This window comes from Toxorhynchites rutilus, chromosome 1 (assembly GCF_029784135.1).
Source record: "Toxorhynchites rutilus septentrionalis strain SRP chromosome 1, ASM2978413v1, whole genome shotgun sequence".
Classification (NCBI taxonomy): Eukaryota; Metazoa; Arthropoda; class Insecta; order Diptera; family Culicidae; genus Toxorhynchites; species Toxorhynchites rutilus.
In genome coordinates, this window is record NC_073744.1 from 137820805 (window position 1) to 137839192 (window position 18388).

The 18388-nt window shown below is 37.7% G+C and overlaps 2 protein-coding genes across 3 annotated transcripts in view; one reads left to right on the plus strand and one right to left on the minus strand.

The window, feature by feature from the left end:
- Positions 1 to 11584, plus strand: part of LOC129775345 (N-acetyl-D-glucosamine kinase) — a 56641-nt gene extending 45057 nt beyond the window's left edge. The window contains exons 2-3 of the mRNA XM_055780009.1: positions 10191 to 10627; positions 10684 to 11584. Of these exons, the coding sequence (XP_055635984.1) occupies positions 10191 to 10627; positions 10684 to 11396 (1150 nt within the window). The 3' untranslated portion in view covers positions 11397 to 11584. The remainder of the gene's footprint in view (positions 1 to 10190; positions 10628 to 10683) is intronic.
- LOC129775335 (serine protease HTRA2, mitochondrial) lies at positions 8708 to 18386 on the minus strand. 2 transcript variants are annotated; one of them, XM_055779996.1, is made up of 3 exons: positions 18094 to 18386; positions 17133 to 18027; positions 8708 to 11825 (listed from the first exon to the last, which is right to left on the minus strand). In XM_055779996.1, the coding sequence occupies exons 1-3, from the start codon at positions 18257 to 18259 to the stop codon at positions 11660 to 11662; spliced, it is 1227 nt and encodes a 408-aa protein (XP_055635971.1). In that variant the 5' UTR covers positions 18260 to 18386; the 3' UTR covers positions 8708 to 11659. The 2 variants fall into 2 exon arrangements, with proteins under 2 accessions (XP_055635971.1, XP_055635965.1); XM_055779990.1 differs by having other exon boundaries at positions 8711 to 11825; positions 17133 to 18385.
- Between the last annotated feature and the right edge of the window lie 2 nt (positions 18387 to 18388).

The following is an 18388-nucleotide window of genomic DNA, read 5'->3' on the forward strand; positions in this document are numbered from 1 at the left end:
AGTGATAACAAAAACACAACACCAAAGGTTCTTTCCAGAACCATCAACATATTCATAAACAGTAAACAGTAAACTAATCCATTTTTCAGGTAGATAGGTAGGTATTCACGTAGGAGAAGAAAATAAAACAATATATTTAAAATATATATTTAACAAAAGCTGTCTCCTTTGTATAGTCCTACGTCACTCCGGTTATGTCCCCGACCTTACCCACCCGTCTTTTTTATTCAGATCGCCGCCATTTCGTCAAAAAAGATGTTTTTGACTTGTCCGAGGTTCATGCGATAACGCCATCTTTATTGATTCAGATTCTGTTCGAATTTTTTGTTTCAGATAACCAGAAGAGCTGGAATCGTGTACGCTATGGCACAACCATTTTTCGAACCCCCTCACTTCATCAGCTTGTAACTATTCTAATTATGAATATTTTTTCTCCGTTCAATTTTTGTTTTATTGTTGATAAATAGATGAACAAATAATGATATAATGGATTGTAAAAATACTCTTTGTTTCATTTTTACGGAGCTCGGGAAAACGTCCGAAATTCGTGTCTCTACACTAGAATACCCCCTTAAGTGATTTTTCTGAGTGTTTTTTCCGCGTAATTTTGTTATGTGTTTATTCCTCGAATCCGTTAAAAAAATAATTTTAAAAATAAATGGACTCAATACATCTTCAATCCTCAGTTTTTATAAAAAATATCCATACCAGAGAGTCAATGTAACTTTTGCTATAGAGTCCTAAATCCTTCTAAAAATGCAGATTTTAAAAACATCTATTTTTGATTTGAATGAACGTTTGCATTCCGTTTGGGTTGGAGGAAATATTTAATATTAACATTTTAACATCAATACTCTATAACTCTTTCTAAGACACTATTTCGGTACGACTCATAGTTTTTGAGATATAAATTATCAAAGATTTCTCTTACGAAAATCGATACGCTTTGGTAATTTATATCTCAAAAACTATGAGTCGTACCGAAATAGTGTCTTAAAGTTATAGAGTATTGATGGTTGAATATGAAAAAATGTACACTGAGAAAAAAAAATAGTACTCTTATTTTTATTTACAAAATAAAATTCAATTTGCAATAAGCAAAATACATATTTTTATTTTTTATTTTATTTTTTCATACAAAATAGAAGTCATGCAGAAAATTTAGAAAATGCGCCCAAGATGGTAAAACTATTTTTGACGAACTTTGTGGAACATAAAATTTTTAGGAATTTTCGAAACTTCGAATTTTTGTTTGTTAACAATCATTTTTAGCCACAAATTATGAATCCTGACGTGATTTAAAACAAAAAAGGTCATTATCAATCTCCTTCTAAATGTAGCCATTCTCGAAATATTTAAGAAAATATTTCTAATTTATTGTCTTTTTTATAGTAAATAATCCCTTTTAATATGTTTGTCGTGTTATACCGTCATGTTCATGAAATTTTATGAATTTGCTTATAATTTCCAACAACTTTTCCAAATACATCATCATGGTTCATTTTTTAACTCAAGCGTAACTTTTGAAAAGGGCGTATCGATTTGAGTAAGAGAAATCTTTGATAATTTATATCTTAAAAAATATGAGTCGTACCAAAATAGTGTGTTAGAAAGAGTTATAGAATATTGTTGGCTTAATTTGAAAAAAATATACACTGAGAAGAAAAATATGTACTCTTTTTTTTATTTACAAAATAAAATTTTAATTTGCGATATCAAAAAATATGTATTTTTTATATTTTTTTCAATTTTTTCATATAAAATAAAAGTCATATAGAAAATTTAAAAAATGGGCCCAAGATGGTAAAACTATTTTTAACAAACTTCGTGGAACATAGAATTTTTAGGAATTTTCGAAACTTCGAGTTTTCGTATGTTAGCAGTCATTTTTAATCACAAATTATGAATCCTGATGTTATTTAAAACAAAAAAAGGTTATTATCAATATCCTTCTAAATGTAGTCATTCTCGAGATATTTAAAAAAAATATTTGTAATTTATTGTCTTTTTTTTGATATCGCAAATTAAAATTTTATTTTGTAAATAAAAAAAAGAGTACTAATTTTTCTTCTCAGTGTATATTTTTTTCAAATTAAGCCAACAATACTCTATAACTCTTTCTAACACACTATTTTGGTACTATTCATATTTTTTTAAATATAAATTATCAAAGATTTCTCTTACTCAAATCGATACGCCCTTTTCAAAAGCTACGCTTGAGTCAAAATATGAACCATGATGATGTATTTGGAAAAGTTGTTGGAAATTATAAGCAAATTAATAAAATTTCATGAACATGACGGTATAACACGACAAACATATTAAAAGGGATTATTTACTATAAAAAAGACAATAAATTAGAAATATTTTCTTAAATATTTGGAGAATGGCTACATTTAGAAGGAGATTGATAATGACCTTTTTTGTTTTGAATCACATCAGGATTCATAATTTGTGGCTAAAAATGATTGTTAACATACAAAAATTCTAAGTTTCTAAAATTCCTAAAAATTCGATGTTCCACAAAGTTCGTCAAAAATAATTTTACCATCTTGGGCGTATTTTCTAAATTTTCTGCATGATTTCTATTTTGTATGAAAAAATTGAAAAAAAATTAAAAAATATGTATTTTGGATATTGCAAATTGAATTTTTATTTTGTAAATAAAAAAAGAGTACTATTTTTTTTCTCAGTGTACATTTTTTTCATATTCAACCATCAATACTCTGTAACTCTTTCTAAGACACTATTTCGGTACGACTCATAGTTTTTGAGATATAAATTATCAAAGATTTCTCTTACTCAAATCGATACGCCCTTTTCAAAAGTTACGCTTGAGTCAAAAAATTCCCAATTGCTGTGGAAAACTCATATTTCCTCTAACCCAAACGGAATACACATTTTCATTCGAATCAAAAATACTCATGTTTTGTCATTTGTCGATTTCATTTGGAATTACTCACTTGAGTCAAAAAATTCCCAATTGCTGTGGCAAACTCATATTTCCTCCAACCCAAACGGAATACAAACTGTCATTCGAAAAAAAGATACTCATGTTGTTGATTTCATTTGGAATTGCTGATGATGATTGTTTTGATGGATTGTTTCATGCGGGTCACTGTATTCCAATCGCTGTAGCATCTCTGGGTCACATTTTTGGGTGTATGTGAGCATAACTCGATACTTTTTAGAGGAAATGCAACATATTTGATCGTTTATTAAATGAAAGACCTGTGTGATCAAATTTCTTCCCGTTCTGGATGGTGGATTTTTTGCGAAAGAAATTTCTTCCGACCTGCACTGTGCCCACGTTATTCTAGAGCTTGCCATTCCAGGATACATTCAAGGCGTGTTATCCGACATAGAAATCTCAACCAAGTGCTACTTATAAAAATTTCGTTAGTGATACCTACGCTGAGAAGGAAAAAGTTCCACTGGGAACGTTAGTGTGATCCAAGAAGATGTGTTCAAAATATGCTCCATTTAACGCTACAGCCTTCGCCCATATATTCGATGCTACCTAACGAACTATAATTGGGGAAAAATTCTACAAATGTAAATGGAAAGCTGATCGTTTCAGTATTCGAACACGCCTGGAGTAGTAGAGATAGGAAAAACCTCCGCAACCATTCATGGTAGCTGATCTCCATCATGACCAGGGCCTTGCAATTTCATTTTAATTGACACATCGTCTCTGAATAATGACGCTATCGCTTTCCAATTTGCTTCATGCTCATGAAGATTGAAAATAGTGCTACTCGCTTTTCACTTTTCTTCTCGTTTCGCTTCACGTTCATTTATTTCATTCTTCACGATGAAGCGAAGTTATCTAATCGTCAACAAAGTGTCTCATATCTCATGAAAGTGTTCTATATTCGAATGAAACTGCTCTATGATATAAATCGAGTCGATAAAAATTATACAGGGTTTTCCATTTCGGGCTTCCGAAAGTATACAGCCCTGCGCTGAAAACCGTTTGACATAGCTGTCAACCAAAGCGTCATATCGTTAGTTGAATGTCTGCCATTTTACAATATGGATCGTTTTAGCATCGCACAACGTATTAATTTTGTTAAATTATACTATAAAAATGATGAAAAACCGGCAAATGTTTTTCGAACATTACGGACGGATTTTGGTCGTCATGGACGGCCTACAGAGCACACAATCGCTAATGTAGTGCGTAAATTCGAACAAACTGGATCCGTTGCGGATATTGTGAAACCTGTGCATCATCGTAATGCCAGTGCTGCCAGTGTGGAGGATGACCCGAATGTTTCGATTCCACGGCGTGCTCAACAATTGGGCTTGTCAAAGACATCATTGTGGCGAATTTTGCATTTGGACTTGCACCTACATCCATAGAAAGTCCAACTGGTACAAAAATTAGAGCGTGGTGACCATGGAATGCGTCGGGCATACGTCGATTGGGTGAACGAACAACAGCAGCAAAATGCTGAATTTTCGCATCAAATTTTCTTCAGCGATGAGGCACATTTCGAGCTCGGTGGCTACGTGAACACCCAAAATTTTCGTATATGGGGCTCAGAAAATCCACACGTGATTGTTTGATAGGCCATTGCATCCGCCAAAAGTCACTGTTTGGTGCGCATTATGGTCTGGTGGAGTCATTGGGCCGTATTTCTTTGAAAATGAGGACGGCGAGACGGTAACTGTGAATGGTGAGCGCTATGGCCGCTTGTTAACCGATTTTTTTTGCCACAAATTGAAGATATGGATACGGATGACATGTGGTTTCAGCAGGACGGCGCCACGTGCCACACAACACGACCGAACATGGCCATATTGCGAACGAAATTTGAGGGACGCTGAATTTCGCGTTTTGGTGATGCCAATTGGCCGTCCAGATCATGCGATTTGAATCCGCTAGACTTTTTTTTGTGGGGTTATGCGAAAGACCGTCTCTATGCCAACTCTCCGCAAATTCTTGAACATTTGAAAGAAAACATTCGTGAAGTTATGACCGAGATACCGCTCCATATGTGCCGAAAAGTCATCGAAAATTACCTGTTCCGGATCAAGGTGAGTGAAGGCTTCCAGTGCAATTGTCATCATTTTTCAAGTTGTTTGGTTGGCTTGTTGCAAACTTGGGAAACATTCCAGAAACGTTTCAATAACGTATAAATATTTACAACACAAGAAGTTCGAGCAAGAACTAGACTCGATAAAATAATCTCGATTTACAAAATACGAAATTTTGCTCGATGTGATAGTGATGGTCGATTCTTATCGACCCGATTCACATAATCAGGTCCAAAATTTCGTTCGAGCTCGAACCGTATTCAATGAAACTAATGAAAATGACGTTGTGAAAGGATGTACAGTAGAGTGCCAATGAAAAAAAAATTACCTTGGAATTTTCAAACAGGACTTTCTTAAAAATGTTGATTTCCAAGAAAAAAAACTACGCCATGCAAAGTATTTGCTCGATCGGACTTTATTTGCTAGTATCGTAGACGTCAAAATTTGAATTTCGTTTAATCAACAATTTATATGTCAATCAATGATACTAAAGCCAAAAATATGATTTAAAATTGGACTTAAGACTTCAATACAGAATTTTTGAGAAAAAGGTAAGACAATTTTTTTTTCAGATCTAAAACACAGATATAGATTTTGTCATGATTGCTAAACCGTCTGTTATCCCAGGATGCTAGGGCACCTTGGTCATGCTGGAGCAGTTTAATACAGTGATCCAATGTACGTTACAGTTCGTTCTGGAAGGCACTGTTCCTTGAACGCATTTTCCCATGGGCTTGATATTAAAAGGGTGAGCGAGCTGCTTGAATTCGAGGTTATTCAGCCTCAAGGAATTATTAAACTAGTAATCATGAATAAGGTGGATGGAGGACCAGACGAGAACCCGTTTTAGAAGTTCATATATATTTTCCATTTATCATTTTAATCAATTGAATCTTAATCCAATGCGCGTTATTACAAATGCTCCAGGACGCAGTGCATTCAATTGTCAAACGTATGGCTTCTCTTCTCCGGGAGTTAGTAAGTTCAATTCTTCCTTATGATCATGAAGGATCTCAACTGGAAACGAAACATGTTGAGTACGCAGGGGAATCGTTAGCTGTTTTGTGCGATCCGCGGATGTTCCCTCAAAGCAAAATACGTTGAGTTCGCGAACTCCAAAATCAATGAAGCAGAATCAGTACGATATTCAGTCGAGTGGTTTGCTCGTCACGTAAGGATATCCCAGGGCCTTTTGCAAGTAGTGAAATGCAACGACAGGAACTGCTGCATTGAACAAAGGAGAAGTGTAAATCAACATCAATTTATATCAGTCCATGTTCCTCTCAGTTCAACGCCAGTTGGGTTGAAAGCACCAATCCCGACTGATGTCAGCATTAATTTCCCATCTATGTTGGTTCGAAATTCTATAAACTTGTCGAAAGTTCTTCTGATGTCACTACTTGCATATAAGAAACTTCCGTAAGAACATTCGATTCCGACCAGGGCAGATATTTTTTTATGTTGACTTTGACTTTGTGTAAAGATTAGCGTTACGTAACATAATTTTAAGGTTTGTATTGTGCTACTTTTTGTTACATAGGAGAGAGGGAGCCCAAAAATCGCATTTTTAGCATTACGTAATTTGTGCACGACGCCTTATCCATGGTTATTATGCAAAGAAAGCAATGGATAAACCTCTCCCTCTATGTTCTTCTCAAGTTGAAAAATATAGGGGTGGGGAAAAAGAAATGTCGTATTTCTTATCGAAATTTGACGCTTCATTTAACATACTTAAAATTATCCAATTTAAGTCAAATGTGCGCCGTTTTGTACGCAAACTTGTTGCCATTTAGAAGGCAACTTCATGATCCCTCCCCTTATAAAACATTCCTAAAAAACTCAGACAACCAGTTTTCGGAGGCCTCTTTTGAGGCCATCTTAGTATCACCAAGAGCGTTTTGCATGGACCGGAAGAGATGATAATCACTTGGAGCCAGGTCCGGACTATAGGGTGGGTGCAATAGGACTACCCATCCGCGCTCCCGTAGCTTCTGGCGGGTCATCAAATATGTGTGAGGCCGAGCGTTGTCCTGGTGGAAAACAACACCATTCCTATTGATCATTTCTGGCCGCTTCTGGCCAATCGCCTGCTTCAAACGGTCAAGCTGCTCACAGTAGAGAACCGAGTTGAGGGTCTGGCCATAGTTGAGCAGCTCATAGTGGATGATTCCCTTCCAATCCCACCACAGCAAAACCTTCCTGGGCGTCAATCCGGGCTTGGCGATGGTTTGAGCCGGCTCACCGCGCTTCTACCTCGACTGTTTTCGCTTTAGGTTGTCGTACGTGATCCACTTTTCATCACCAGTCACCATCTTCTTCAAAAATGGGTCGAGTTCTTCCGTTCCAACATTGCATCGCAGGCGTTGATTCGGTCTAAATGATTTTTTTGCGTGCAAATGGTTCCAAACGGTTTTATGGACTATACCCAGTTCCTGGCCAATCGAGCGAGTGCTCACATGCCGGTCTACTTGGAAAGTTTGGGGAAAAAGTAATTCATTATTCTCTCGATAGTCGGCTGTAGTGACCGATATCTCGCGTTTTTTTGCCGTTTTTTTTATTGTTCCATTCACTTGTGAATTACAGGGTATCAACAAAGAGAAAATTTGGTACATTTTACACTTTTTAAATCGCTGAAACCCCATTCGCAAGTTTATGGTGTCGATACTGTAACAGAAAAATACGTGCAATTTTATTTTTTTGTTCTAATGTTTTTTTGCACAGTTGTCCTGGATGGCTATCATGTTGGCTTCTACCACTGAAGATAGTTCACCACGCGTTAGCCACAGATAAGATCCAGTCCAGTTGATGGGGGTGGGCACCATGTACAGCCTTCTGCTTCAAAGCCGCAATCTTCTTCTCCACTGTCTACAGATTACAGTTGAGTTGGTACTCAGGCAGCCCGGTATAGCGCGTTTTGGATGACGCGTTCCGCATAGTACTCTCACTGTTGTCGTACCTGGGCAGCACACAGTGCGAAAATGTCGACGATTCCAAGTCCCACTTCTTTACGTGGTAGTAATACTCTCTCCAGAACCGATCGAGAATGGTGCATTCCGGCCTCTTTGAATGCTTTCCTCATCTTTTTCTCAAGGTCTTCTAGTCTAGTCTATTCTTCTTTTCAATTTTTCTTTTTTTTTTTGTTTTTGTTTTAGTGCAATATGCTAAATTCAGATCTCTACTGAATCTGAATCTGAACAAATGAACCGTTTGAAGCTAGTTATTGACCATTCTAGACGTTAGTTGGCCAATAGAAGAGGTGTTGTGTTCCATCAGGACATCGCATGTCTATATTGACTCACCAGAGATTCCGATAGATTAATTGGATCTGTCACTGAGCGATTACCACGTTTTACTCGCATTGCAAAACATCCTGAGTGATAAGAAATTGGGATCAAGAGAAGACTTTAAAAATCTGTTGCTAGAGTTATTCGCCAATAAGGACAAATATTACTGTGAGAGAGGCATTATGAAGCTATCTTTAGAATGGCAACAAATTTTACAACAAAATGGTGCATATTTGACTTAAATCGGACAATCCGAAGCATATTAAATAAAGTTTTAAATTTCGCCAAAAAATAATGGATTTCTTTTTCCTCAACCTAATAATAGTTCGAGAGTTTTTCAAGAAGTCTTTTTATTGACCGTATCAGGTCCCTAAAAATACCTATGTACTACGCATCACATCACTCACCACATCATTTTTTCCTTCCATGATAATCACAAGGAAATCACGCTATAGAGGCGATCCTTCTGGTGGCGAATATCATACTCAGGTATGGGCAAAATCGCATCGAAATTCGTTCAACAACACTCATTCTCAGATAAAACTCACCCTTCTATTCTCCGTTTATGCCTCACTTTATTTGAGACAGAAAACATTCACCTATCCTCTTCGCAAAGTTCATTCTCGATTAGAACGGAAAAATACTGTCTCGATTCCCCTCATCTATTCTCAGAAATTTTTGCATTCCCTCATTTGTCTCTCTGAATGATGGTGATAGAATCAAACTGGAAACTTTTGCTTGAGCCAGCGAGTGTCTCTGTAAAATCATTCGTTTTTCACTCAAATAGCAATCATTGAGCCTCGATCGCGGCAGTAAAATATAGGTAGATAGTTGAAATCGAGTTGTTTCCTGTGCACTATTACAATGACATTTTTTTGTTTCTAGTATGAAACTATCTAAGCCAACGCAAAAGACCATATTAACGCATGTTATTGATGAGCGGGAAGGTGGATTTCATGTGCACTTGAATGCTGACAAGGAAAAGAGTACAAGGGAAAATAAAATCATACTTACACGCAGATTAAATCTATTTTGACTCACTTGTTATTTTGTTTCGTGCGATCCTTCCATAGGAATATTCATTCATTGAATGTTGTTTTCGACTCTTTGTTTTGTTATGTTTTCTATCAGTCCCGAATGAAGATGGTCGGGGAGTGTAAAATAATTCATCGTGCAATCTCACGATTGTTTGCTGCATTCTTTTCGCCATGATTATTCCAAGCAGATACAAGAGAGATTTATAATCAGGTGTGGAGAAATAAGCGAATGAACTTTTCCATACTTGATCATACTAAGATACCTTCTCTTCCTCTGGTGACTGTAAGAACGTGGGCGGCGTCATTTGAAGCTCGAATCACCGAAACTTGCACAATGAGAATGATTTGGTACTCTCAAGCATCATTCAGTGGGTTCTTTGTACTATTAAAATTGCATGAAACGCCCGCCGTTTCAAAACTATGCGCTCCGATGCGACGACGGACAGCCCGATGCGAAAGCAAAAGCTGAAGCTCTTCCTGGATCTGCTGGATTGTAACTTTAGGATTTTTCTTCACTTCTCGGATGATTTTCTTGTTTGTTCAGGCATCTGTTTGGGGTTTCCTCTTCTGTCTTCTTGATTTTAATAAGACATATGTAGGAATATAGATAAACCTGTGTCTTTGGAAACCTGGCCACCCACATGTCCTACGAGCCGGAGTTAGTTTAACTCAACGGTCCAAAAATATAATCAAATTAGTCACCCTGTAAAAACCAATTTCTATTGAAACACTACAAAACGTTCATTACTACTTATCATTTGCCCATCATTTATCCGCCCCCAGATAACTACTAACGTTTGATCCCCTCCGATTCCTTTATTTCCAGTGGCGCAACACACTCGAAGTTGGTGATTTGCGACCAGGCCGGCAATGTCGTGGCATCCACCAAGGGCCCCGGAACGAACCACTGGATGGTGGGCATTCCGGAGGTGGCCAAACGAATCGACACAATGACTCGCGACGCCAAGGCACAGGCCGCTATCTCCGAGAATCACCGACTGGCCGCGATGGGACTGTGCCTCAGTGGAGCCGAGCAGGACGCAACCAACAAGCAGCTGGAGAACTATCTGAAAACGCACTATCCCGATGTGGCCGAACGGTACACCGTAGGTAGCGATACGATCGGGAGCATCGCAACCGCTTCGAACGTCGGCGGAATGGTGATAATATCGGGCACCGGTTCGAACACTTTGCTGCGCAATCCGGACGGAAGCACGTACGGCTGTGGTGGCTGGGGACACATGATTGGCGATGAGGGTGGAGGTAATCTGAGTTACAATTCAATACGAATAATATGAATGATCGAAGATTGTTTTCAGCTTGGTGGATCGCGAAAAATGCCGTCAAAACAGTATTCGACCACGAGGACAATCTCCAACGAAGCGAGTTCAGTATCGACAGGGTCTGGGAACTGATACAGGAACACTTTGGAGTGAAGGAACGTTCGGATCTGTTGGACCATTGCTATGCCAAATTCTGTAAGCCTACGTTCTCCGGATTGTGCGCAAAGCTGGCGAAATGTGCCATGGAAGAGGGAGATCCGTTGTGTCGTAAATTATTCGAACAGGCCGGCCGGATGTTGGCCCGTTCGGTGTGCGCCTTGACGCCTCGTATCAGTCCCGCTCTTATCAGCCAATGTGGTGAGGTTGATATTGTGTGTGTCGGGTCCGTCTGGCTTAGCTGGGAGCTACTGGAGCCGGGTTTCACCAAGGAGTTGGAGAGTGCCAAATTTAAATATGATCTGAAGCTGCTGACGCTAACCAAGTCGATGGCGCTTGGTGCTGCCTATTTGGCCGCCGATACAGTCGAATTGGAACTGCAGAGAGATTATTCCAAAAACTATGAAGTTTTCTACGGTCATCGGGCTGTTCTGAATGGAACATCGAACGGAGCCGCTAATGGGATGAATGGTACAAATGGTACGAGCAATGGGACAAATGGTTTAAACGGGACGGATTGCAAAAAAAGCACGAATGGAACCGCCAATGGTCAATGCACGAATGGTACCAATGGATCGTCGCATGAAGAATGAACAGTTCACTATTAGTTAATTGTTTAAATACGCCACATATTGTATGTACGCAGAGAACTGAGATTTGTTATATATAGGCACCAATTTGTACTACTAGTATATGTTAAGAAAAAAAAATGAATTGCACAGATATCGTATGGATGTGAAAATTATTATAGTCGCAGTGTAAAAATATACATTTGTATGTATTTACAGTTATCGTAAATTAAGTGATGTGAGAACAACCGTTGGTTTCCTACTTGCTCGCTGTGATATCATCCTCGCTAGGGATCTTCTGGGATCACCTGGAGGGACATCTGCTCGACGCCTCGGTAGATGACAATCTTGAGCAACTTCTCTTTGCCAGAGAGCATTTCGTACACGTCCGCCGAATTCTTCACCTCCCTGCCGTTGATGCTGATGATTATGTCGCCCGGGTAAAGGCCACCCCTGTTGGGAAGAAAAAAAAAGATTAAATAAATCTGTTGCATATTTTTTAATTTTGTGTGTGTCAAAGACAAGACCTTAAACTGATTGCGAAAATTTCTATAAAATTGTTACAGATAATCGCCACAAGAAATTACACTAATCGAACCCCCGCGATTAGACTATAAATTACCGATAAACATTCCTTAAACTATATAAATAAATTATGTACAAACGACTAATCTTATGTGATCGCTAGAGGACATATGGTCGGTGTTCAATCAGACCGGACTAAGTAACATAATTATGATTTCGAGTAAATCGAACTCAAAGTTTGAAGCTGTGTAGTTTTAATTACTTTTAATCATTCTCCCCAATTGTTTTTCTGCTGCTCTTTGTTACTTTTGACGTAGGATTACGTCTTTCGGGAACATATTGGGGTACAAATTGAAAATCGAAAATCGAGCACATCGTGAAAAGTGTCCAATTTCAGACGCTTTTTTCTCAGCCATTTAATGATGGATTGATGAAATTTTTGCGTCAATCGATTTCGGCACTCCATAATAATTTTTTTATATTGAAGAAAATAATATATACTATTGAAAAATCTCAACCCCTATCCTAACGGAAATATTCACTTCTAATTGGTCGAAATTGACGACACATGCGACATGTCCCTAACAGAGATATCAAAACCAAAACCTGGGGGAAATCGGTATTGCAAATACATGAAAGTAGGGAGAACTTTTGTTCCTACCGAGATGTGTTCCCTAACAGAGACATCAAAACCAAGGTGCTCAGGGGAAATCGGCGTTGCAAATATATGCAAGTAGAGATGTCTAAATTTTTCGTTTATTCGATTATCGATTAATCGTCGGATCATTTTTAAATATTTGATTCATTCGAATAATTGTCTTTCAGTATTCGATTAATCGGGCGAATATTTTTTTCTTGTAATAATAATGAACAGACATTGCATAATAAAAAAGATTATGATATTATAATTTTGAAAGTTACATTAAATATAATTGTAAAATAAACATGAAGTATGATCATGGTTTTTGAATGAAATGATGTTTCAGTATATTGATAAATTTACCATTTCATGATTTTTTGTATCACGTTGTCTATCGGGTTGCCGATGTAAGATGGTCGCTGTTGGATAAAAAAAACCATAGCTCTTGACCTAAAAATGTATTAACCTTGAAAATGGTTCGTTTTTTTCATTAGTCGCAATTACTGTGATAACCATTCGATGTATTCATATTTGGTTTTTCATTATTCGATACCAAATTACTCGATTATAATTGCAGATATTCGATTATTTGAATTAATCGAACGATTGACCGACGTCTCTATATGCAAGTCGGGGCATTTTTATATTGCAAGTAAGGTGAGTGATACTATTAATTCTAGCAAATAAATTTTAAATTTGGAAATTTAATGTTGGTTGCTTTGTGAAATTTCATATTAATGACCGATCGTTCATTGTGAAAAATTTAGTATATGGTAGCAGTTGTGTTAAAAATGACTTGATATACGAAACAATTTATTTCAATTTTCATAAATAAAAACCAAGGTGTGTTCCCGCTCGAAAAAGGGGTGTTTTCAAGCTGTCAGTTTTGTTGTGTTCATTTTCACCCACGAAAAGTTTATACGGCAAGAAAAATTGGAAATGTGAAGAAATATTAGAGAAAGGGATTTTCCATATGCTCTACATATATTATTAGGTGCTGTTAGTTCAATTAAAATTCGCATTGGGTTGAATAAATACTCAGAAAATAAAAGTTATAAAAGAAAATTACCCTTTTCATTTCAAATATGTTTTCTCTATATTAAAGTAACATGTTTTTTACTGATTAGAAAAATTAATAATTGTGTTCGGTATTTTTTTTTTTTTTTTCTGTATTATAGTGACTTTCAACGCTTCTGGCTGGTTCGTCACTTTTCCTTCCATTTTGGAAGAATGTCGGGAGTGAGAATTGAACTCGTGATCTTGAGCGTGAGAAGTATGGATGTTACCTCCACGCCAGATCGGCTCCTGTGTTCGGTATTGGTAATTACCTTATATTACATTGGTGAGTTTTTTTTCTCTATTTCATCCATACATAACAAAGGAGGCATCTCGTCTAGGATCACTGAGGGTGGTTTTCATCATATCTCGTTCCACTTCTGTATCTTTTATCTTATACGGACCATCCAATGACTGTTTACCATCCTTCTGTCATCATCACTCGGTAAACACTGGTCAAGTGAACAAACAATACCCAATAACCAAACAAAACGGCCTTTTTCAGGAACACCATATCATGATCAAAGAGTTTAACGATGTAATTCTTCAAACATATCCAAAATCAACAGATAGCCTAACGGAATCCTACGTCCACTATGCGGTCGTGTCTCGGACACAACACTCCTGTGACATTTTAACAAGGCCGTGTAATGGTATTTAATTCATTTATTTATCTTGGCTTAACGTCTTTGAGCAATTCCAAATGAAATCGACAAATGACAAAACATGAGTATTTTTTATTAGAATGAAAGTTTGTATTCCATTTGGTTTGGGGGAAATATGAGTTTTCCACAGCAATTGAGAATTTTTTTTACTGAAGTGTAACTTTTGAAAAGGGCGTATCTTTTTTTTTCTCTGTTATAATGACTTTCAACACATTTCGGCTGGTTCGTCACTTTTATACTTCCATTTTTGGAAGAATGTCGGGGGTGAGAATTGAACTCGTGATCGTGATCTGCCATACAAATTAAACACAAATTTCTACATTACTCGAGAATTAAATAAGCAAATGAAACGAAATTTGGCATATGGAGGTTTTAGGGTACAATAAATGATTCTATGGTGGTGAGACTCTACACCCCCCTCTCTAAGGGGGGCTGCCATACAAATGAAACACAAATTTCTTCATTATTCGAGAACTAATTAAGCAAATGAAACCAAATTTGGCATATGGAGGTTTTAGGGTGCAATAAATGTTTCTATAATAGTATGACACCCTTCCCTTCTCTGGAATGGAGAGGGGGTCCCATAAAAATATTTCACATATTTCAACCAAAAATATTCCAACCAAACATGACAATTGAAATTTTTTCGGAAAACTCTGAAGGAGAAAGGGAAAATTCGGATAATTGAATTCCCATATGTTCTACAATTACATAGTGACAAGGGCTGTTATTCCATTTGATGTTCGTGCTAGCGAAATTGATCTTTGTTCGAAACTGGAAATGGATTTGAATGTGATGAAACGCACTCCTATATCTTCTTCTATCTATACAAAAAAAGGATCACCGGATGTGTTGATAAGAGCAGAACTCGAGGAAGTAATTTAACCATTTAGGACTGTCTTTATTCTATCATATTTTCTGTGTAAAACATTTATTCCATGTAACGGAGAAACAATTTATTTGCAAGTGGTTGAAAAATCTTGAACGAGAATCGTGTCTGAAAATAATCTGATATTATAATGATGAGTTTTGTTAGGAATACTAGGATTTTTATAGTAAAAGGTAAATTCAACGGGGTCGATTAGAAGATCAATCAATGAACAGTTCTGCGATTGGATCCATGAACTTGCGCTTAGTAAGAAAACGTGAATGTTTGAAGATATTGATAACAAAACACAAATTTCGGGCGGGACGAAGTTTGCCGGGTCAGCTAGTATAATACAAAATACATATTTTTCAACATTTTTTCAATTTTTTTCATATAAAATAGAAGTCATGTAGAAAATTTAAAAAATAAATCCAAGATGGTAGAACTTTTTCTGACGAACTTGGTGGAACATCGATTTTTTATGAATTTTCGAAACTTCGAATTTTGATATGTTAACAATAATTTTTAGCCACAAATTATGAATTCTGATGTGATTTAAAACAAAAAAGCTCTTCATCAATCTCCTTCTAAATGCAGCCATTCTCGATATAGTTAAGAAAATATTTCTAATTTATTGTCTTTTTTATAGTAAATAGGGTCTTTTAATATATTTGTCGTGTTATACCGTAATGTTCATGAAATTTTATGAATTTACTTATAATTCTCAACAACTTCATTATGGTAAAATATATGTTAAAGCGTTACGTTGAAAAACGTTTTGTTAAAACCCACATGTCTTCACCCGATTAGTAATCGGGTCCTGTCGTTTATATATGTTTAATTTTTTGTGATTTGAAGTCCAGCTTTTATGTAATATTTTTATGTGCAATTTTTGCCATACAAATGAAACAATTAATTAATCAAGCAAATGAAAAGAAACCAAATTAGGCATATGAAGGTATAAGGGCGCAGTAAATGATTCTATGGTGGTTAGACACTCTACCCCACCCCCTCTATGAGCGGGCTGCTATACAAATGAAACACAAAGTTCTGCATTACTCGATGCACAAGCAAATAAAATCAAATTTGGCATGTGGAGGTTTTAGGGAGCAATAAATGTTCTTACGGTAGTGAGACCCTCCACCCCCTCTCTAAAAGGGGGCTGCCATACAAATGAAACACAAATTTCTGCATTACTCCAGAATTAATCGAACAAATGAAATGAATTTCGGCATGTAGAAATTTTAGGGTGCAATAAATGAAGGGGGAAGGGGAGAGGGCTGGTTCTGCCATACAAATGAAATTCAAATTTCTGCATTACTCGAGAATTAATCAAGCAAATAAAACCAAATTTGACATGTAACGAAACGGCGAAACATGTTATTTGCAATTGGTTGAAAAATCTTGAACGAGAATTCTGAAATTGTTTGAAAATAATCTGATATTATAATGTCGAGTTTTGGTAGAAGTACTAGGAATTTTATAGTGAAAGGTAACTTTAAAGGGTAGATTACCTTAGAGGCGAATGAACTGAAAAGTTTAAACCCTCTTAAAACCAAAAAGAAGAAGAAGAAAGGGTAGATTAGAATATCAATCAATGAATAATTCTGCGCTTGGACCCATGAACAGCGCTTAATAAGAAAACGTGGATGTGAGAACGAAAAATAAATTTTGGGCGGGAAGAAGTTTGCCGGGCAACAGATAAAAAAAAATGGGCGGCGATTACAGGACATTAAACTGATTGCGAAAGTTTGTTGAAATCACTACAGAGGATTGCCACAAGAGATTACAATAATCGATCTCCCACGTTTAACCCTTTCACTACGACAGTGCGCTTCATCGGAGTGCTGAATGGAGCACTGCGCCGGAAAGTACGCATATCGCGTCGTCTAAAGACGACACTCGTAGAGAAAGAATTAAGCTATGCCTAACTGATCATACTTTTGTTAATTATTTCTAAGACTAAATACTTCAATTGGTATATAAAAACACGTAAATATACTTACACATGAGCTGGCGATCCCTGGATCACCTTCCAGACCAGAATTCCACTTCGTACGCTATCCGGCACATTTTGACTCCGCTGGCGCAGTTCTCTCAGCATTTCCGGCGTCAGGGTTAGCATCGTAATGCCCATGTACCGGCGGACAGGTATTTTCTCGGTACTGTAACCTACCGCCTTCCGCCGCTCGGCTCCCTTGTGCAGAAACTCCTTGGCGTGGTCAATCGGAATGGCGAAACTTATGCCCGGTGTCACTTTCATACTATTGATTCCGATCGCTTCCCCATCGAGGTTAACCAGCGGACCACCAGAGTTGCCGAAAGTGATGGCCGCATCCGTTTGGATGTAATTGATGGCCTTGCCTCGCAGGCCCAGCTCCTGCGAAGGCCTCTGAGTTGAACTGACAACGCCAGCCGTTACGGTGTTGTTCAAGGCCAGTGGACTCCCAAGGGCTACCACCCATTCGCCCGATCGGAGATCGGAAGATGCACCCAGCTTCATGACGGGTAAATCCTTGCATTTGATACGAACGGTGGCTAGATCCGAGTTCGGATCCACGTCCTCAACAACTCCGGGGAAAGTACGCCCGTCTAGTAACTTCACTGTGACCATCGTGTTGGGTTTACTAATCACGACGTGAGCGTTCGTTAGAATCAGTCCATCCTGTTCGACTATGAATCCAGACCCGTTGGAAACGGTCACCGGCTGTCCGGAGAAAAAGTCATAGTGTCGCGTATCCTTGATTTCGATATACACGACGGGAGCCGCACAAACGTCTACCACGTCCGCGATAAAATTGTACATCGCCCGGCGGCCCTTCAGATCATTTCCCTTAGTAGAAGCAGAAACACTCGGGAAGAACGAAAACATCCGTCGCGGACGTTGCTGATCTCCATCCTCTGTAGGTGAGTGTGAAATGAGGCCAGTGAACAATCCAGACAGGGCAGTACTTATGTGTCTTGTACCGGAAAATTTGTAGTTGCCACGGTAGTAGCCTCGCTGCCGGTCATGATTCCACGAGGATTGGATCGCTTCAATGGACCTTGTAGCTGCTGGCAACGGATGTTTGCTGAATAATCTAAAGATTTCACTGGTGGCACAAATTTTGATAGCTTGTCGTAAAGCTTGCATTGCGCTCAAATCTCCCGAACTACTGCCACGCAATGTTAGCAAATAATAATGAAACAGTGTATAAGTTACTGCCACATATGATGTTACTATGCTCTCTGTTGTGATTTCACGTTATCAATACCTAAAAAA

Coding starts and splice junctions, on each gene's coding strand:
- LOC129775335 (XM_055779990.1), bottom strand. CDS start 18,259: ATGCAAGCTTTACGACAAGCTATCAAAATTTGTGCCACCAGTGAAATC. Junction 11,826..17,132: donor CAGGGATCGCCAGCTCATGT/GTAAGTATATTT, acceptor TCTTCCCAACAG/GGGTGGCCTTTACCCGGGCG.